Source organism: Paramormyrops kingsleyae, unplaced genomic scaffold (genome assembly GCF_048594095.1).
Source record: "Paramormyrops kingsleyae isolate MSU_618 unplaced genomic scaffold, PKINGS_0.4 ups141, whole genome shotgun sequence".
NCBI lineage: Eukaryota > Metazoa > Chordata > Actinopteri > Osteoglossiformes > Mormyridae > Paramormyrops > Paramormyrops kingsleyae.
The window spans coordinates 49,697-71,890 of record NW_027326079.1 but is presented as its reverse complement, the minus strand read 5'-3'; the positions used below and the strand labels follow the sequence as shown (position 1 = coordinate 71,890).

Genomic DNA, 22,194 nt, shown 5'->3' with positions numbered 1-22,194 from the left:
CCAAAAATGTAGCAGTAGATGACGCCACAGTTAAGGGGGAGAGGTTAGCAGAGTTTCTGATATTGCCATTGTATAAACATGTAAAATAATTTTCCATAAGCTGTAAAATACATACGTCCCACAATGTTTGCACAATGAGAAAAAAATGTTAAGACAATCAGCTAATTTAGAATATGACATGGATAAGATATGCAGAGAGCACCTCTATGACAATTACCATTATCATAAGTAATATATACTGTAGATTACCATTTATGAAGATGTTGAGAAACTCACAAAAGATGGAAAAAAACTCTACAATTTATGGTGCTCAATACCTCAATGCAGAAGGTATCCAAGGATTAATACAAAGCAGTCAATAAAAATTGAATCATTTACAAGATGCATTTTAAAATTTATTAGTGTTCTGCTGACTTGGTACAATTTACATTAAACGTACATATGGATAATCAGAAGTGTTTCCAATTTTAAAAAAGTATATTTTAAACACTAATATTGCATTGTTATACTATATCAGCCAGCTCAATCAAGTTTACCATGCATTTGTGGTCTGTTTAATTCTAAGACCTTAAATTGCTAAACAGTGTCTTATGGAATGACATGAGAAGGGCTCAATAATAATAATAATAATAATAATAATAATAATAATAATAATAATAATAATAATGAAATCAACTTCCCAAGACATGGCACAGTTTAGGAAAATACATTCCATCTGGGAGAAAACAGAAAAAAAAATACAGCTAATTATAACAAAGGATAAATGTTTTCAAATAAAAAATTCCAACTTCCAAGCTTGATGACACTTCCAGAAGGGAATCTCCGATCCCCATCTACTGCCTTCGCACAGAATGAAGCATAACATGAAGTGACAAAAGCATCTGCTCTAGAGACACCCCTGGTGTGCATGCATCCTACATTCTGCATATGTCCCAGTGTGTGTCAGGTCAGTTTTTGTCCACAATAAAATGAGGGATGTAAAGATCAGATCAGACTCAAACTGCCACAATATTTTCAAGCGATGGACAGCACCAGGGACAAGTTGGGAAGAAAGTCATCCTTGGAGCTAGTGTTCAAATGTCAGATATTCTGTATTGTGCATATTACGCTACATATTAAAATCTGAAATTCAAATGAAACTCCCTTTTGCAAGAAAGGCAGAAATGCAAATATCATGATTAAGTACAAATTCCAGTTAATAAACAATTGGCAAAGCTGTACATTTACACACCACAATGTCAGACATCAGGTTAAAAGGAAAAAATAAGTTCTTGAATAGTGTATTTGTAATATGGATTGGCTAATTAAGTTGACACAACTCAGATCGAGGATTAATAAAGGTGAATATTCTTTAAATATCAGATATACAGTGCAAAGTCAGCAAATTCCAAAATCTTGACTGAAAAATAAAAGTGGCAAAACTGTGTTGTGTAACTCATTCTGATGACTACATAATGCTTCATTGTTTGTCTTATATCGGGGGGAGGGGGCATGGAAGAAACATTTTAAATACACGTGATGCTGCTAACATGCCAACTACTGCTTTCTGAAATGAGGCAGACTTGTTTTTTCCTCATGGGGAAGAAAGTAAATATGATCGGTGGGGATTTTTAAAAGAAGCGTTAACAAGACCTTTCTATGTATTCTAGTAGTTTGTGTTTTTGGTTCACAGCGCCATTTCTTAGTTCCTGTAGCCTGGGATACAGCTTATATTTTAAATTCTGTTATCATGAGGTTTGACATTTATGGGGCAGGGGACATCTGGTAGCCCAACCTTAAAAGAAAAAGATTGCAATACATAAGGAAGTTATTGTTTCACTCATGGTGTTACACTTATCTCATACCAAGTACTAAGAAAAGGAAAAAAAAAAAGAACAAATCTAAAAATTCTACTCTATTTTTTACTTTTAAGAGTGCCCTTAGTCGTATCAATTTATTTACATTGCATTTACATTTATTTGGCAGACATTTTTGTTCAAAGCAACGCACAGAGATCAGGGTCAGCCAGCATCTTTAGAGAAAACTGGGTTAAGGGCTTTGCCCAAATGTGACGTCACTTTGCAAGCCACGGGATCTGAACCAGAGACCATCTGTTCACACAGTCAAAAACCACCTCTGCTCAATTTAGGTTTTACCAATTTAAAAATGAAAATCATAAAGTTTAACTTAATCATAAAATAATCATATGAAAGGCTTCAAAATGAAAGCCATTCTCAAAACATACAGACTATTGTTAAAAAAAACTAAGAAAAAAATACACATTTGGTTCTATGGTGAACACCTCCATGGCTCATAACATACAGGACTGAACAGATTCCTTACCTCTAATAGGTAAATAGGAAACGGGTTCTGTGGGACGCTGCCATGCTTTCAGACATGTTACGCACTTTGAGATAGTTCACAAACCCTCTGAAGAAAAGCAGCAGACCTTGAAAAAGAAGACGTAAAGGACATGAATGTGTTATTAAAAAAAAAACTAAAAATTAACATAACTTACATCACAGCAACTTGGATCTGAAGGTTAATCTTTGATTCGGCAGCCTTCAGATGTGAACATGACCCAGTCAGCTTCATGTCCAGGATGTACATACCACTCCTACTGCCAGATAGAGAGGTCCCCTGTACAAACTGCTTAACAGGAGATGAATTTTACGTAAATCCCATAACAGATGTACTGACTAGGGGCACAGTTCCAGTGGTAGAAACACAAAAAAAAAATAAAATGCGTTCAAACAGACTGAAAAGCAATAGGTTGCCCTTCAGGGCCATGCAGTGTGTGCTCGGTTGGTTGATATGGGAAACATGTTTGAAGGGAAATCCATGTTGGGGGTAGGGGAGTGCAGTGGAATGCAGCAAAGTTTGAAGGTGATCAGCTGGGGACAGAAGTGTCCAGCGGGTGCCCAAAGGTGAAGTGGTGAGGCCATATGACCGAAGAGGGATGCAAGAGGGAAATATAGGTCCTCAGATGCAGCACAAGTTAAGTGAGCATAGATTTCAGGTATGGAAAAAACACCAAAAGTAGCTATAAAAAGGCGTCAACTTTGTTTTCAAATATCCTGCCTACATAAGTCACAGCACATACAACTTACAAGTCACATCTCCTATGTTTTTGACAAAGCATAGTTAAACAGAGCATATTCTTAAAAAAAAAAAATGACTAGCACGGTCCCTGTCTCTGAGCATACATAATGAGTAATTTCAAGCCTGCAATGAAATTGCTGAGCTATAAAAAGCACTCGTGCAATTGAGGCGAAAGCCTGAGTTCACCGTTGTTGTACGCGACCGCTGGTGAAAGCAGACAAGAATGTCACACATTGGACATTCCCTGTGGCAGGTTTATAACCACTGTGGTGGTAAATGGATAAAACTATGGTATTTAATTATTCTCAAAACTCACGCACATAAAAACAACACGTATGCTCTCATGAACAGAAAACCCATCCTCCCTATGCACTCGTGTCTGCATGACACTCGCTTGGTGTTAAATTAGTTTCAAAACCCTAACCCCACGTACGTATGTACTCGCAAGCAGAAAACCTCTCTCAAATCATATCTCTGTGCTCGGGCACGCTGGGCCATCTCTACAGGCTTGTGTGTACACAACGCTCGCTCACTCACTCAACGGGCTGAGTTTTGAGACTATGGAGGTGGGAACAGTGGCTGATTTCTTCACTTCGTCGATTGATCACTTTGAATCCTATGATTGGCTGTTTGCTTTGGAGGATGAAGATGATAATCACTGACCAGTTGATGAGAGAACAACCAGTTTCACGCTCTGTCATGATGTTGGAGCAAGGAAGTCTTACACTAACATCTTTCAGAGATCCTATTTTAATGTTGTACGTACAAGGTGGCATTTGAAATCAGACATGCGTGTGTGTAGTTAATTAAAGCAGCACTTGGAATTCAATGCAGGATTGCTGGAATTTCTTGCTTCATCTTAATGTATATAAAAGTCACTGCAGAATGGGATATTGTACAGCAAATTGTACAGAGGGCAGTGGTGTCTTAATGGTAAGGGAAGCGCACTTGTAATTGAAAGATGGCTGGTTTGAATCCCCGACCACAAGGCACCACTGAGGTACCCTGAGCAAGGTACCATCCCCAAGTGCTGAATTAGCTGCCCCCTGCTATGTCACAATGTCACAAATGGGTTAAATGTACTCGTATGCAGATAAACAGTTTAAATCCTTACTATAAGTCTTACTAAATTACATCAAACTATCTTACTATCTACATATAGATATAACCACTACATACATTTCAAAGGATCATTGTGATAAGTGCACTTTTGTATCAATGCAGCTGAGAGCAATACTATTCATAAACCATGCAGTGATCCCACCTTCTTTAAAGGCAACCAGATGACATATCTACTCACCTAGAACAAGGAAAATCCACCAGAGCCAGTACTGCCCATTGAAGTATCCAGTAAAATAGTCTGAAAACTGAAATGAAACAAGAGCACCGCCTCACATTCAATTATCATACCATTCCTTATAAAGAACTGCAGAATCCCATCTAAAGGCATCAGAAAAAACTGAAATTCAATCTTTTTATGCTCCAGGGTTACAAACAAGTCCATGTAACAATTACTCACAGCTGTCCTGCCACACCTACCCTCACAATGAGAATCCACTTGATCAAAGAGAGGCCAAACCCACAGATGGCACCGTATCTGCCTGCTATAGTGTTGGTCAGGCAGAATGACAAGCAGAACCCAATCCAGTTGAAAAGAAAAGCCACTGTTTCAGAGAGAGAGAGAGAAAGATAGAGAGAAACCGATATTCATTGACATTAACAATCTAGCATTTATTAACAAAAGTTAGCAAGTAAAATACAAGACAAAACAATAAGGCCCATGTACACTGCTCAAAAAAATTAAAGGAACACTTTGAAAATACATCAGATCTCAATGGGAAAAAACATGCTGGATATCTACACTGCGTGCAGAATTGTTAGGAAAGTGTGTATTTCACTTGTATCTTCTCAACCGACCAATACTTTGAGTCCAGATGAATATCTAATTAAGAATCAACTGTTTAAAAACAGCAAAATGTTCAGTATTTGGTCTGAATACTTTCTGTTTGGATAAAAACCAGAAAGCATGGATACTTTCCAGTGCAGAATTATTAAGCAAATTATTATTACTATTAGAACTGGCCAAAGAGGACCTTACAGAGAGCAGGAAAAAAAAACAAAATAGTAAAATACCAGTAAGAGGGATGCAAAATGATCGAAATTGCCAGACATTTGACATGTGATTACTGTACAATCAAGTGTTTTGTTGCCAACAGCCAAAGAGGACTGAAGAGGCTTGTAGAGAGAAGATAACACACATAAACTGCCAAAGTTCTGTGTCAAATTAAAGGGGAGACTTCCAGAAACTCTTAAGCATCAAATGCCATAATTTTTCAAAACTGCAATCTGAACAGAATCTCCAGACGTTCTAGGTGCAGTGTGCTACGTGACATTCCTAAGGTCATAAACGCTGAAGCATGGCCTCCACTCAATAAGGAATGTAAGGTATAACATTAAGAATGGGCATGGACAAATCTCAAGACTGATGGTACAAAGGTTTTGGGGACAGATGAGATGAAAGTGACTCTTGATGGAGCAGATGGATGGGCCAGTGGATGGAGATCCTCTTTAAGCATCAACAAGGTGGTGGAGGAGAGAACGGACTGCAATTGTCAGTGATGAACTTGTCATACCTTTCTGACTTGCAGATTGTGTAAAAAATAACCACAAGGTCTACCGCAAATTTCTAGAAGATACCTTCTTCAAGCACAAGAAGTCAGCAGCTTTCTAAAAGTTTATGATATTCCTGCAAGACAATGCCCCTCCTAATGCATCAAAGTATTTCATAGATTGGTCTACAAAGGCTTAGAACGTGATTGAATTATGGTCTGCCCCCCTTCATTGCCTTACTCAACCCCATTGAGAACTACTGGGCCTTACCAAAGTGTGAGATTTACCAAAGTAGCAAGCAGTACCCTTCTCAGAGCAACTTCTCGGTGGTGGTCCTAGCTAGCTCAGCTAATATAGGACAGGATCAAATCAAAAACCTGATTGGTTCAGTGGGAAACAGGCTCATGATGGTCAAGAAAGTTGGCTATACTGGCCATTAAACTGGGTTGACTGTATTGAACGGCTGATAGCTTGTTATTCCTTATATATACACTGAATAACAAAAATTGTTTCTTATTATTTCTTTTGATGGTGAAGAGAGAAAATCCATTTAATTTCTGATTGCCTAATAATTCTGCATACTGATAATCAAGCGTTTTTCTTTTATTTTTGTTTGTGAAAGTCAAATGTAACATTTTCTCTCTAAATTTACTTCGTGCACAAAAAAGCTTCAAAATTCATTCTTATGGCCACCTTTTGCTAAAAATGATCTCCAGGAATAGTGCTTGTCTAATAATTCTGCACACAGTGCATACTGATATGGACTGAGTAATGTGTTAGGAATGAAAGGATGCCACATTTTTTGATGGAAATGAAAATTATCGACCTACAGAGGGCTGAATTCAAAGACACCCTGAAATCAAAGTGAAAAATGCAGCAGGCTAGTCCATTTGCCCAAATTTCATTGCAGCAACTCAAAATTGTACTCAGTAATTTGTATGGCCCCCCACATGCTGTATGCATGCCTGACAATGTCAGGGCATGCTCCAAATGAGACGACGGATGGTGTCCTGGGGGGGATCTCCTCCCAGGTCTGGACCAGGGCATCACTGAGCTCCTGCACAGTCTGAGGTGCAACCTGTTGGCATCGGATGGACCAAAACATAATGTTCAAGTGTTCTATTGGATTCAGGTCAGGCGAGTGTGGGCGCCAGTCAGTGGTATCAATTCCTTCATTCTCCAGGAACTGCCTGCATACTCTCGCCACAAGAGGCCTGGCATTGTCGTGCACAAGGAGAAACCCAGGAACCACTGCACCAGTGTAGGTTCTGACAATGGGTCCAAGGATTACAGCCCAATACCTAATGGCAATCTAGGTGCCGTTGTCTAACCTGTAGAGGGTCTGTGCGTCCCTCCATGGATATGCCTCCCCAGACCATCACTGACCCATCACCAAACTGGTCACGTTGAACAATGTTGCAGGCAACATAACGTTCTCCACAGCATCTCCAGACCCTTTCACAACTTTCACATGTGCTCAAAGTGAACCTGATCTCATCTGTGAAAAGTACAGGGCATCAATAGTGGACCTGCCAATTATGGTATTCTATGGCAAATGCCAATTGAGCTCCCCGGTGCTGGGCAGTGAGCACAGGGCCCACTAGAGGACATCGGGCCCTCAGGCCACCCTTATTGAAGTCTGTTTCTGATTGTTGGGTCAGAGACATTCCCACCAGTGGCCTGCTGGAGGTCATTTTGTAGGGCTCTGACAGTGCTCATCTTGTTCCTCCTTGCACAAAGGAGCAGATATCGGTCCTGCAGATGGGGTAAGGACCTTCTATGGCCCTGTCCAGCTCTGCTAGAGTAACTGCCTGTCTCTTGGAATTTCACCCATGCCATTGAGTCTGTGATGCGCCATCACATATTGATGCGCCATCCAAATGTAAAATTAGTGACAAAAGAGTCAGAAAAGATGAGGAGGGAAAAAACTCAGTGGCCTCCACCTGTTAACCATTCATGTTTTGGGGGTTGACTTATTGTTGACCATCTAGTGCACCTATTGTTAATTTCATTAACACCAAAGTAGCTGAAACTGATTAACATCCCCCCTCTGCTACTTAACTGACCAGATCAATATCCCAGAAGTTTAACTGACTTGATGCTTTACTCTGATTAAGAAGTGTTCCTTTAATTTTTTTTGAGCAGGGTATATTCATAATGGCAGCTTAGCGGAAGATGCCCCCTGGTGGTTGTATGTTTAGTTACAATGTTTCAATTTAATTAAACGTTTCAATCCTAACTCCAACACTATATTTAATTACAGGCTGCAATGTATATTATTTCATCGACTGATACAGGACACATGAATATTAAATTTTCAGCCTGTTCTTACTGACAATCTCTGGAAAGTCACTACAGAAATTTCACAACCAGGTGTATATTACACCTTTGTGAACATTCATTGTCTTGTACATCATAAACATTTTGTTAAAAAGCAAATCCAGTTAAGTTACGTACTGAAAAAGGCCAACATGAAAATCCCATCGTTGCCAACTCTCAGCTGGTCGGCATCACTGAAATCCTCCCGGGGTGAAAATTCCTCCTCCTTCAGAAAGAGAAATGCATTACTCCCAAGGGACAGACGGGAAGCAAAATTAAGGAGCATAGTCACTAAATTGAGGCTGTGCGTGTGTGTGTTTTGAATTTTTTAATACTTCAAGAATTAGATATAGATATATGCAAGACCCTGGAAGAACATAAATGTTGTGCAACATTATTAACATCCACTTACCTGCCAAATGTATTATGAAAACAACACTGAAGTACTTCAACAATCGATTACTCATATCTACGGGCTGGTGAGATTTCATTAGTGCTTGACTGAACCTTTAAATATTTAGAATGGCAGCAAGCGTTGATCACTGGCAACCTTTTTTCAGGATGTCATATTGTTTTGCTGGTACAATAACACTATTATGTTTTCCTCCGAATATCAATTAATTCATTGAAAAGCAATACTTGGAACAAGAAATAATCCTCTTTGCCTAGTACACATCCAGCATATCCATATTAATGCACTTCACAGAACAAGAGACCGCTCAAACAAGGGGTAACACCATTCAAAGATCACATCAAAGAGGTGCTCAATAGAATCAGGTACAGACAAGTGCCTGATGTGAATGCTGCTGCCCGCATCTGTCCATAAAGGACTTCCTTAATCTGTACTTGAGACAGCCAAGCAGAGTGAAAGCAGACAGAACCACCAAGGGTAGTTGCCCTTGAACTGCCCCAAATGACCTTTTTATTATTTACTTTAATAAAGGCGACTTATTTTAGCACTCTTGGTGCAAACAAAAATCTTGTGTGGGGAAAGAGGCTCTGTTATGCCCTGTTTACACTGCTTTCCCCTTCCACTCCGATCCCATGTAGCTAGGTCAAGCCAGCACTAAAAGTTTACCCGCTGTGCCACCTCCACGGCTGCTGCTGCCATGGCGGCCGCTTTGGCCTTCTCTGCCTCATCGTAGGTGGGGAGGGAGGTCGCCACACTGTATGGGGGAGGGACCGGGAAGTCCCCCTGAAAGCCAACCTCTGTGGGACATTGGAGAATAGAAAGGCCTTATCGTCAGTGTGCTGGTCAATTATTAAATGGTAGGCACAAACACAACAGGGTTCACGCATTTGCAAGCCATATGCCCTTTGTCAGAGGGCAAGTACTAAGAAAGGACGTTTTTTCCAGAATCAGAAGCCTTATGTTAGAGGACATTGTATTGGAGGAAACAGAGAGGACTAATGGGTTTAGTCCGGTTTCTCTGCGACTTCTAGGTAGTTCAAGAAAAATACACTGCATTGCTGTTACATGAAACGAAACTTAACCCAGAGAAAGTGTTTCTCTCCCCAGTCAGTGCCCTCTGAAGCCACTGTGACCTGATATGTCGATTAAAAAACATAAATAATGAATGAACAAACAAGCACCAGGGCAAAGCTTGTACTGAAGTTGAAAATACAAAGCACCTTGATTGTGTTTGAGGGATTATAGTTGTGATTATCTTTCATGTTTACTTGTAAGGAGATCATTGCACCTCCTCACACTGCATACCAGAAGGCTGTACTTCGCAGTGAAAATAATGATGTGTGGATCATCCACCCAACCATCTTCTGGATTTGCCATGGTACAGCTTTCTAAATATAACAACCTACCTTGCTTTATAGGACAAGTCATTCTAAGGAAATGGCCCAGTGTGGCAAGGTACAGAGTGAAATAGCACTGCTCTGCGCAAACCAGCATTTTTCTGACTAGCAAAGACTCCGCAAAAGACACATTGTCATATCTGAAGCAAACTGGACAGGCAGTTACATGGCTATGCATAGTTACCCCAACAAAATGCTTTAGAGCAGACAGTGTAGTTTACTAAGAGGTAGCGATAAACTTTGAGAACAAAGTTCATATATCAATTTCAATAGACCACCCTAAGATTATTTTACCTGGTGCTGCCGTTGCTCCAGTCGCAATGCTGGCATATGGAGGGGGCGGGGCCTCCACATCAACTGACAAAGTGGGTTCTGCCAGAGGGGGCTCATGACTGGATGTGGAAGCCTCAGCTCTGGAGGAAGCTTCAGAGGGGTCATCCTCATTATGCAACTAGACACATAGGAGAAGATTTTTTACATATATATTAATGAGACAAGCCTGCATCCAGTATAGGGGTACTGAGACAACTCATTTACATTACGTTAATTTTTTTAGCAGAATCTTTTGTCCTAAGTGACATGTTTGGGGTCAATCCCTGGAACAACTGCGGTTAAGGGCTTTTCTCAGGTGGTATGATTACTCTGCAAGCCCAGGACTTGAAACCTTCCAGACCAGGGCTCCAGTAGTAGCACTGCGGCTACCAGCTTTCTCAGTTGGTCACACTAGCACATGATTTGAACACCTCCTTCTTTTTGGTGAAGTATTGTATTAATCAGGGTTTCTGCAGGTTTTCTAAGAGTAAATTTAAGACTTTTTTAAGACCTTTTTAAGACCAAATAAAGAAAATTTAAGGAAAAAAAAAAATATCGTAGGGAAATTCATACGAATATATTATAATCATAAGAATTATGATATTATATTATAATCATAAGAATCATAAGAATATACGTATTCTTCGGCCTTCCAATCGCACTACATGTCTAAATAGCGCGCTTTAGAAGAAAGGGTTCATCTGCGCATGCTTGTCAAGTTCTTCTTCGGGTTACTGACAGATGAAGCAGCACATAACGCCATCTACCGTTCAATGAATATTGAGCGATCTAAGCCATGTAGCACAGAAATTACGCTTTCGCTTCTCTTTAAAATCAAAACACACGAGGAAACAATCCCTCACAAAAATTAATGCCATGATCATATGAATTTAAGACTTGCTGGTCTGATTTAAGACCTTTTCAAGGCCTTAATTCACGGAAAAGTGATTTAAGACTTTTTAAGACTTTTTTAAGACCCGCGGAAACCCTGTTAATCTATGACCTTGCATGCTGATAAATAGTTGTCCTTATTTGCATACCCTGTTTTTTCTGTTGATGAAAGACTGATAGTGACTTAAGACTTAATATACCCCCATTACATTAGTGAGGGTTATGGGGGGCACCCCTAACCACTACCCATAACAGTCTGCTAGCCTGAATGATGAGTTTATTTATTACAAATTTCTAAACAGACAGTGGTGTACACATTGCACATCAAATTACTTTGTCATATTCTATCAAAACATTTATATGTAATATACAAACCATCTAAATTATGCCCCTGTATGTACAAAATTACTATTGAATGTACGGGAAGCACTCTGGTTTGGACTCATTATTAAATTAAAAATGTTTCATTATATTAAAAATGTAAAATTAACTGTAATGAAAAGTTTAAAAGTTTTGAGAGAAACGAGAGATTCCACAGTCACTCAGACAGCTACATGAATGAGGCAGGTTACCGAGACAAAGACACATGGCGTACCCAAGCCAAGACCTTCAGTACATACTTACACAAACAAATAATATGTATTAATACAATGTATACATTATATCACCCATTATGGGACCCAAATTATGTTCAGTATTGTTTTTGGCCTACACGTCGTCTGAGTTTCTGCAATCTTTCGAGAAGCTCCAAAAATCTTTTCGTTCAGTTGTTCACAGCTAACTTGCAAATGACCAAAACCACAAATGTCGAATGTGTGAATGTGAAAGGGGTAAATTACTCTTCTTGGAAAATATTTTAATCTGAACATTAACTCTAATGACTCTCATTACCACTTGTCTGTCTCGAGATTGCTCTTTGGCTCTCCCTCTCCAGCCTGCTCCTTCTTCAGAATTGTGTTTTTTTAATAGAATAAGCTATGGACCACTTAATTTTTGCAACACGTTAACACCACAGTTTTGCTTTAATGCCACGGTTGTAAACATTTTATCTTTAGCGCACCTATATGTACATAGTCCTGAGTGCAAGTAATATAAGACCAACTCAGCAAAAAAAAAAAAAAAAAACACACACAGACTGAACTAGGAAAGAAGGAAAAAATGGGAAAAAAAAATTAGGGATGGAAATCGAGAACCGGTGCCACTAGAGGACTGGTTTCAAATTTTCCAAAGCATCAGCATCATACGTCTCTATCAATTCCTTTACTGATGCCAGCAGGTGTGCATTGATTGCAAATTATCATCACACACGTGTGTCTTGTGTTGCCTTAGCAGAGAGGAAGAAGTGGTCCAAAACATGGCTATATTTCACAAAGAAAGACGATAACAGCATTAGTTGTAATGTCGATTATTTCAAGGGTGGAAACACCAGCAACATGTTTAAACTTTTTAAGCAACATGGGATTCAGTTTCAGGAGTGCCATGTATTTGACACTGTATGTATCTGCAGCACAAGTGCTACCAGCAACTGGTACCTAGCTTTCATGTGTCATTATTTATAAGCTCATGAAAGATTTGATGAGATTCAAAAACACTGGCCCATAGAATGATTTCCGCTGAGATTAATGCCTTGTCCACAAGTACATGGGTATTTTTTAAAACGGTGTTTTTCCTCCTCCGTTTGGGATGTGACAGTAAATTTCTGAAAATTTCTTAGAGGTGCTATATACTGGGTTTTATTAACATTGAACATGATTGGGGTGACAATTTCACAATAAAAATACATATAGAGCGCTTGAAGTGATACAAAAGTTACTGTGTCCCATAGGACTCATGAAGTACTACAATTGGTACTAGGTTTTGCGTCACAGGCTCCTACGGGCTAGAAGCTATTGACAGAAAAGGCCTAATTTTTGAGAAAAAAAATCATGTCAAGTACACAAAGGGTTAAACTTGAATGAGAGTTGCTGTGTCCAATAGGCCAAAGGTAGTACTACAATTGGTACTAGGTTTTGGGTCACAGGCTCCAACGGCCTAGGAGCTATTGAAAGAAAAGGACTAATATTAGAGGAAAAAAAATCATATCAATTAAACAAAGGGTTAAAATCAAATGAAAGTTGCTGTGTCCTATAGGCCTGAGGTAGTACTACAATTGGTACTAAGTTTTGGGTCACAGGCTCCAACGGCCTAGAAGCTATTAAAAGAAAAGGCCTAATTTTAGAGAAAAAAAATCATATCAATTAAACAAAGGGTTAAACTTGAATGAAAGTTGCTGTGTCCTATAGGCCTTCGGTAGTACTACAATTGGTACTGGGTTTTGGGTCGCAGGCTCCTACGGCCTAGAAGCTATTGAAAGAAATCTATTTACCCACTTTTCCCTTTTAGAATGATAAAGTGTTAAAAACGAGTAAAGTTCACTGTGTCCTGTGCATGTCAGGTAGTTGCAGAATATGCACTCATTTTGGAGTTACTGGGTCCCATTGCATTGATGTTATTGTAAGCAATCAGTATTTTATTATTCTGACAGTAATTCGTTGACGGTCCCTAAGTCAGCGGGCTGTGAATTGATCTGGCCGTCTTTCGACCGTCTTATGCCAGCTAGCGTGCGTGATGCCCCGCCGCTAAGTCTGGAGAGTGTGGATCTGAATATCCGTCGAATATCCAACCTAAAACTGATTTCACCTCGGTTGATCCCACCCACTATTGACAACTGGCTGACATAATGTGATGCCTTGGGATTGGTCAGCACCCAGCATGCTTTGTACCGTGCTAATCTTTAAATGGTGCAAATTTATATGTGTATTCCTGAATTATAGTTAATTGTAAATGTCATTACTGTGTAATGTTTACTGTGGAATGTGTGTGTTTCATTAGCGTGTAACTCGGTGGTTCCCAAACTGGGGGGCGCAGAGGTATTGCGGAGGAGCGCACCAATGGGATAGCCTCAGGGGCATGTGCCACCCTAAAATAATCCCTTCACAGACTGGATGATTAAACAAATAAAGCAGCCCAACATTACAGTAACTAACAATAAATGAACCACTAACTTACGTGTACTATTAGAGCATTTATGTAATTTATTTAAACTTTATTTTACCAGGTAAATTAACTGAAAACCAGTTCTCACTGCTTTACGTGATATTCGGGAGGAATAGCAGATAACACATCGGAACTTCCTGGGATACAAACGACACGTTTTTCAGCCAATAAGGGCAAAGTTGTGTCGTCACGGAGGCTGTTCCAGTTTGTTCAGCCGACTGAGAGGTGCTGTACGATCTGTCTTAAGTCGTCTTGCTCTTGTAAGGTTGTTGTACCATGTGACATGGTAACGTGTGACGACGTTTTACAGCGCCGGTCAAAAAATCATATCATGAAAAACGAGGTTTGAAATTTTCTACATGAAGTGCAGGGAGACTATCAATGAACGGGTATGATTTAGTGTTGTTTCGTGCTATAGTATAGGCTGAAACCTGCGGTTATCATTAAAAACAAAATGCGGTAAACATAAGACAAACTTTAATGTGTACGCCAATGAATATTAAAAGGAATGTTAAATCTGCATTTGCATAATTTCAAACTTATGCTGGACTTTTATTTTTAATTGATTGCTCTTTTTTCTCCCACAGTGGTGAAATTGCACCATTTGTATTTTGTAATTGCATTTGTTTCGCTCAATTAGAAAAGGGAGTTGTATTTCAAATAAAGTTTGAATCTTGAACCTGTGTAGTTTGAATGGGGGGGGGGGGAGGGCTCAATAATGTTCCTATCTAGCAAAGGAGGGCCCTGCAGAGAAAGTTTGGGAACCACTGGTGTAACTGTCAGTGTCATGTAAACTATTGGTTTGCTTGTCTGTGCTGCTGCTAGTATTAATTAAACCAATAGTGGTTTAAAGAGAGTATTTTAGAGAAGAGAGAGTAAAGAATATTTAATTTTAAGAGTTGTCATCTTCTTTATTAAAATGACTTGACCACTCGCCACAATACTTTTTTTGCCCGCTTTATGTGGGTCTGCTGCATCAAAAACATTCTGCGCTCTCTTGGGTGTGGAGTTTGTAATATTGATTATCTATCTACTCTTACTGTGCTGTTATTGCTTGTGGTTACTTTTTAAAAGTGCTATGCTTAACTTCATACACTCACCTAAAGGATTATTAGGAACACCTGTTCAATTTCTCATTAATGCAATTATCTAATCAACCAATCACATGGCAGTTGCTTCAATGCATTTAGGGGTGTGGTCCTGGTCAAGACAATCTCCTGAACTCCAAACTGAATGTCAGAATGGGAAAGAAAGGTGATTTAAGCAATTTTGAGCGTGGCATGGTTGTTGGTGCCAGACGGGCCGGTCTGAGTATTTCACAATCTGCTCAGTTACTGGGATCTTCACGCACAACCATTTCTAGGGTTTACAAAGAATGGTGTGCAAAGGGAAAAACATCCAGTATGTGGCAGTCCTGTGGGCGAAAATGCCTTGTTGATGCTAGAGGTCAGAGGAGAATGGGCCGACTGATTCAAGCTGATAGAAGAGCAACTTTGACTGAAATAACCACTCGTTACAACCGAGGTATGCAGCAAAGCATTTGTGAAGCCACAACACGCACAACCTTGAGGCGGATGGGCTACAACAGCAGAAGACCCCACCGGGTACCACTCATCTCCACTTCAAATAGGAAAAAGAGGCTACAATTTGCACAAGCTCACCAAAATTGGACAGTTGAAGACTGGAAAAATGTTGCCTGGTCTGATGAGTCTCGATTTCTGTTGAGACATTCAAATGGTAGAGTCAGAATTTGGCGTAACAGAATGAGAACATGGATCCATCATGCCTTGTTACCACTGTGCCGGCTGGTGGTGGTGGTGGTGTAATGGTGTGGGGGATGTTTTCTTGGCATACTTTAGGCCCCTTAGTGCCAATTGGGCATCGTTTAAATGCCACGGCCTACCTGAGCATTGTTTCTGACCATGTCCATCCCTTTATGACCACCATGTACCCATCCTCTGATGGCTACTTCCAGCAGGATAATGCACCATGTCACAAAGCTCGAATCATTTCAAATTGGTTTCTTGAACATGACAATGAGTTCACTGTACTAAAATGGCCCCCACAGTCACCAGATCTCAACCCAATAGAGCATCTTTGGGATGTGGTGGAACGGGAGCTTCGTGCCCTGGATGTGCGTCCCACAAATCTCCATCAACTGCAAGATGTTATCCTATCAATATGGGCCAACATTTCTAAAGAATGCTTTCAGCACCTTGTTGAATCAATGCCACGTAGAATTAAGGCAGTTCTGAAGGCGAAAGGGGGTCTAACACCGTATTAGTATGGTGTTCCTAATAATCCTTTCGGTGAGTGTATATGTTCCTCTCAACTAAAAATATTTTTCTTCATAAGATTTGGTAGCAGTCGCCTTGCTTCAGAGAGTGTTGACATGCTTATCTTTTTACAATGAACCTCACCATGAAGAAATAGGCATCTCATTAGGGTACCAACTTAATTTTGCATTGTGTTATTTTTACATTTAATACTGCCTATACAAGTATGTCCCATTTATATAAATTAGAGAGAGCAAATCACTTCAAGGTTGTCAAAGCTTAGAGAGAATGCCAACCCAGAATACTTAGGCAGGTAGCTCACTTGATGTTACACTGGGTTTTTGTTTTTATTTAATATTGCATATACATGTACTGTACATACTAGAGGTCGACCGATATGGGTTTTTCAATAGCCGATGCCGATGACGATATTTAGGAGTCAGGGTCAGCCGATGGCCGATATATGCTGCCGATATTTTTTGGCCGAAAATTGGACGTTTTCCCCTCTATTTGCATGATAAAATATCACATTAATAATAACAAACAATACACAAAATTTCTCAACTTAGCATTTATTGAATACTGACTTGTGTAAATTTAAATATAAACTTAAATAACAAAAACACAATACAACTTATAAACAATAAAGATAGCAGCATCAGAATCTCTTTAGCAGCAAACTCATTCTTCAGCTCCCAAGCTCACCAGTCTGCTGCAGATATTGCACCTGGCTTTTCCTGGTGTTGGCTTTGTGAAATGCTGCCATACAGGATTAGATTCTTGTTCAGCCATCAGACAGCAATTACTAAAACAGAAGAATAAATGCAAGGTTAGAATTTTTATTATAGTACCTTCATCTTCAATTCATTCTACAATTCCAGTATTCCATGCACATTAAAACAATTACACTCTAATACATTTTGAAGAAAAAAAAACACTAAGTGCATCATGGTATGATGAGTAGTGTACACTAACATGTTGTTTCTGTTGTTAGCAGACAGATAGCTTAAAGCCAAATTCACAATTAGAATCTAGTGATCCCGGAAAATAAAATAAAATAACTGTCGTATTGCACAGCCTTGTATGCAAGGACAACATAAGCCCCTAGTGATTGTGACGTTGTCTACGTATAAGCCCGTATAAAGGATAGACATGTTTAATGAGGAAACTAACTGCGCAAAGTCATGCACTTTTTATCTAAACGTCTGACAAATTGTTTGAATCTCCGGTCTCAAATGAAAAAAAGTTGCACAGAAGGACCATTGTCAGTATCAGCTCAAGTAAATGGTAACCACGCTTTCGAACAAACACTTTTCTCCGCCATGCATTGTTCTTAGCAGCTCTGTGTCTCCGAGGACGGCGCTGTCTGTGATCAGGGCAGAGTAACGCAACTCTCACACACGCTGCAGTATTTGAGAGCTGCCTGCTCCGCCCCACACACTCACAGAGTGAAACTCTCCGACACAAGAAAAAAAACATAACTGATAACATCGCGCTGATATGGTAATAATTAAAATGTTAACAATTAAAATGAATTTTAACGATTAAACGTCTGTGAGCCCACCAATAAGCGCACAAAACGAACTCTATTAGAATCAATGATCCTTAATGTTACCTGTAAGCTACAGTTGGTTGAAGGCTCATTATCATTACCCCAGTTCCCAATAGCGTAATTTGCGTTCTTTTAAAGCAACATTTCATAGCAAACTACTTAAATAAACAGGTCATTGAAAGATCAGAATTTAAGCCTTACCGTTTTATCCCAGGACTCTTCCAAAACTTCTGGCTGTGGTCCTGCACAAGGCAGCATGGGTCACGTGTTCCACAGCAACAATAACACTGGGCTGCCCGCAGACGTGCCTGTCTAGAAATCGGCGTAGTGCACTCGGATATCGGCCGATGCCGATACATTAAAAAATGCTAAATATCGGCCTGATATATCGGCCGGCCGATATATCGGTCGACCTCTAGTACATAGTATGTGCACTGTTAATTATAAATGGAATAGACAAAGTACCTACACGTTATCAAAGTTAAGAAGCATTTATAGATTAGCCAGCTGTATTCTTTTCATGCGAGTATGTATCCCTTTTGAGAGGCAAGGAAAAGGGGGGGAAAAAAAAAGACTAAAACACCTAAGTTCCTAAGATGCTCTCTTGCTTCAGTCATTTCTTTTGATGATTAACATTTTTTTTTTACATTTACAGCTCTCAGACGGCCCATTAAGAACATGTGTTTATAAAGGATCATTCAGCAAATTCCTATGCCATAAACTGCACGACTCTGGCACCGCTAAACTTTGATTAATGTTGGAAAGCCCACATTGATCTACTTTAATGATAACATAAGCAGAGTTTTGGTCAACATTACATCCACATTTGATGTGTTCTTGATGTTGTCCTTCAAAACAGGCATACTGCCATTCACCACTTTAAAAAGCATCTGCCAATATTCTGGCAGCATTCATTTCACTGCGTAAATGTCACTGCAAAATTTCACAGCAAATAAAATATTTAGAAGCAAGGCTTAAAATACACTTTGAAGCATTTTATGCAAAATCTGTGGTGAATTTAGAACAACAGCTTATCTGCAGCTACGACACCCAGCCCATCATCACTCCAATTACCTGGGAATCAATTAATACATTTACTTTCCAAATCTACTCCTAAAGCAGTAGAAATGCAAACAAACTAGGATGGTACTGGTCTCCAGTTTTGTAAACAGCATGGTTCTTGCGGGAAAGAATCATACCATTGTAAGATGATCTCCAGATGGGGTAGAGATAGAGTCAGATGATTACACCAGCTGCCACTGTCAGATAATCTGGTGGCTTGGGGAACAAGTTTTTCTTACAATAGAGCTAGCAACACCAACAGAATGTAACAGTTTTGTTAAAAAGTGTTTTCTCTGAGGATGTATAACAAAGGGTATTATGTATGTTCCACTCATGGATAACTCCATTTAAATCCATAAGAATATAAGAACATAAATTTACAAACGAGAGGACGCCATTTGGCCCATCAAGCTCGTTTGGGGAGAACTTAACTAATAGCTCAGAGTTGTTAAAATCTTATCTAGTTCTGATTTAAAGATTCAATGACACTAATGTATGCAGGTGTTCTAAACTACTTAATCCAGCCATTTAAATATTGTTCTAGAGAGCATTAAGTATTCTTTTACAATTACCAAATGATTCCACTGGATTTCTGTAGTTACTGATATTTTTATTTTTGGGTAGTATAACAATGCACATGACTTACAAATGCCCTGTATGAGATAGGCTCCAGGCCACCAATAGGATCTTGAATTAGATATGCAGTTGCTAGATGGATATACAAAAGCTATTATGATATGTCGCATACAAAGAAGAAGGTGTGTGTGTGTTTGCATGCGTGTGTGTGGGAGGGTAGAAGGCTGAACTGAAAACCTAATCATACTTCCATACATACATCCCTGATATCTTGTTTTGCTGGTGATAATTGCCAAAGAATCACTATCAGACAAACACCAGAGACTGCAGATTACTGATAATATTGCCATTTTGCCTATTACATACACAAAAACTTGCATTCACATCAGTTCATTATAAAAGAAAGTTTAACTGCACTTAAAGATGCATTTTAGCTAAAATACTTTCAGCTGTTTGTGATGATTATGTTATTATTATACATATTTTCTATTCCATCCTTAGATGGAATGCCAGTCCATCAAGAGCACATACAAACTCACAATCACACTTCACATTACACACTGTAGGTAATCAATAACTGCCAGTTTGCCCAACTACATATCTTTGGATTGCAAGAAACTAGATCAACGTGTTCAAAATGCAATCACATGTTTTTGATTTTCCGCTGGTTGGTTTTCTCATCATGTGTCAATCTACCATCACGCAGAGAGCAAAATGCTCCATAAAAGCCTGTATTAAACACTGATAAGACAGGATCAAAGGTACCATAGACGCTCATCGATGAATGGTATATACAACACCTCAAATTGCCTACACTGACTTAACACATAAGCGCCCTTTCCCATGCACTACGGCCGGTCACACCGCAATAAAGCCGTGCTTGTGCACCGCATTTATGCCCACGTCTAAACAACCACCGAGAAGAAACAGTAAACGTCTCATACCTGCATATATAATAGGTTTAATTAAAGGGTTACGTTTCATGGAAATGGAGGGCCGATGGGTAGCGATGTCAAGTTGGCACGTACGCCCACACGGCTAGCTATCTTACAAGCTAAAAACGCGGAAGTGTGGATAATAACGATGTTCAGGTAGTTATTATATTTCTCGTACGCTTATATCATATACCACACCTTGAGTTACATTTAATGTATATTGTCTGGTTTACTCGTTGTTTCGGGGGATCGATTTGTTTCCTCACCACTCGGTATCGGCTTGCCGCCTGGTGATGGTCCATCGCGTCGGCTAAGCTAGCGAAGACGGCTAGCGGAAATCGAGATGAAACGCTGCTACTCAGCTAAACCACTTCTCCCGCTGCGGTTGGCGCCCACGCCGTTCGGATTAGATGGTTTGTTTAAATTGCGTAAATGGTGCCTACGCGACTTTCTAGACCAAAGAACATCGTATAAGGCACTCAGACCCAGAGAGCTGTGAGATAAAAAAAAAATCATAAAATACAGAGAAAAAAAAAACAACCGGAGGCTCCGTGACGTCCTATGACGACGACTCCCGCCTCGGCTTCACTCGGCTTCGCTCGGCTCAGTAGTAATTAGCCGCTGGGACAGCTCGCAGGATTCCTTGTTATAGCGCGCATTTGTCAAAAATCAGTGATATTCGATGAAGCTTTAAAACCTCCATCCAAGTATGTAAGATTTTTATTGCTGAGCGAGGTAATAATTTACTAGTCACCAGTAAGAATTATTAGCATTTATCATATTCAACGCACATTTCATTACATTACACAGACACCATGTCATAAATATAATAAGGATTAAACTCAATTTTCAATAAATTATGTAACTGAGTTTTTTCAAAGTAATTAATAAAAGGTGGAATTCTAGCGCAATTTTTTTGGAATGCAGTAACGCGGGAAAATCAGTTAAGATAACTGGTCTCTTGTTATGGATTTTCAGTTTAATATTTTGAAGGGGTGAAGATAATTTTGCCAGTTCAAAATCATTTTTGTATAAATACAGTATTGTACGGGAGCGTGACTATTATTAAGACAACAGATTTGCGATCCATACAACCACTTAAAATACGTTGACGATTATATTCATCTTTATCGAGTTACGATTTTTCCAAATTATACACGTTAACACAAATAAGGAACTACTAAGAATGAAATGCTATGATTTAGTCAGGGCAATTTTCGCCATTTCTAAAGGTCAATTCATACTTTTAACAATTAAAATAAATACAAACAAGAAACTCATTAATACAGACATGAAATATCAGAGCGGGGGGGCACTATGTTGACGAACAGCCAGGGGTGTGTGTGTGTATATATACACACACACACATATATATAGACAAAGATAATTCAATCAAAATATGTGGTTTGTTTTGGTTTTTGCCCACTTTACTTTATGTATATGAAATTTACCTAATAAAAGTATATTAATACCATATAGATTGTTTAGCACCAAATTACTACCTTTAAAATAAAAAAATATATCAATATTTAGACCAATCACTATATCATTTTTTAAGTTGTTCTTGATAAACTGTTGTATATCTATCCAGAATAATCTTGTGTATACTCAATGATAAAACATATGTATAGCATTTTCCTCTTCTATCCCACAGAAATCACAGGTGCCTAATCACAACATACAGCTCTCACATCGCGGTTTGAAGTGCGTAGAACGTACTTGACGTAGGACATGC

General features: G+C 39.3%; 1 protein-coding gene across 4 annotated transcripts; it reads right to left on the bottom strand.

The window, feature by feature from the left end:
- Nucleotides 1-382: 382 nt before the first annotated feature.
- Nucleotides 383-21,035, bottom strand: LOC111851090 (NEDD4 family-interacting protein 2-like). 4 transcript variants are annotated; one of them, XM_072708575.1, is made up of 10 exons: nt 18,088-18,452; nt 17,040-17,139; nt 15,720-15,776; nt 10,114-10,270; nt 9,089-9,219; nt 8,149-8,236; nt 4,621-4,745; nt 4,382-4,448; nt 2,323-2,428; nt 383-1,774 (listed from the first exon to the last, which is right to left on the bottom strand). In XM_072708575.1, the coding sequence occupies exons 1-9, from the start codon at nt 18,243-18,245 to the stop codon at nt 2,325-2,327; spliced, it is 987 nt and encodes a 328-aa protein (XP_072564676.1). In that variant the 5' UTR covers nt 18,246-18,452; the 3' UTR covers nt 383-1,774; nt 2,323-2,324. The 4 variants fall into 4 exon arrangements, with proteins under 4 accessions (XP_072564676.1, XP_072564678.1, XP_072564677.1 ...); XM_072708577.1 differs by lacking the exons at nt 17,040-17,139; nt 18,088-18,452 and adding an exon at nt 20,726-21,035; XM_072708576.1 differs by lacking the exon at nt 15,720-15,776 and having other exon boundaries at nt 18,088-18,451.
- Between the last annotated feature and the right edge of the window lie 1,159 nt (nt 21,036-22,194).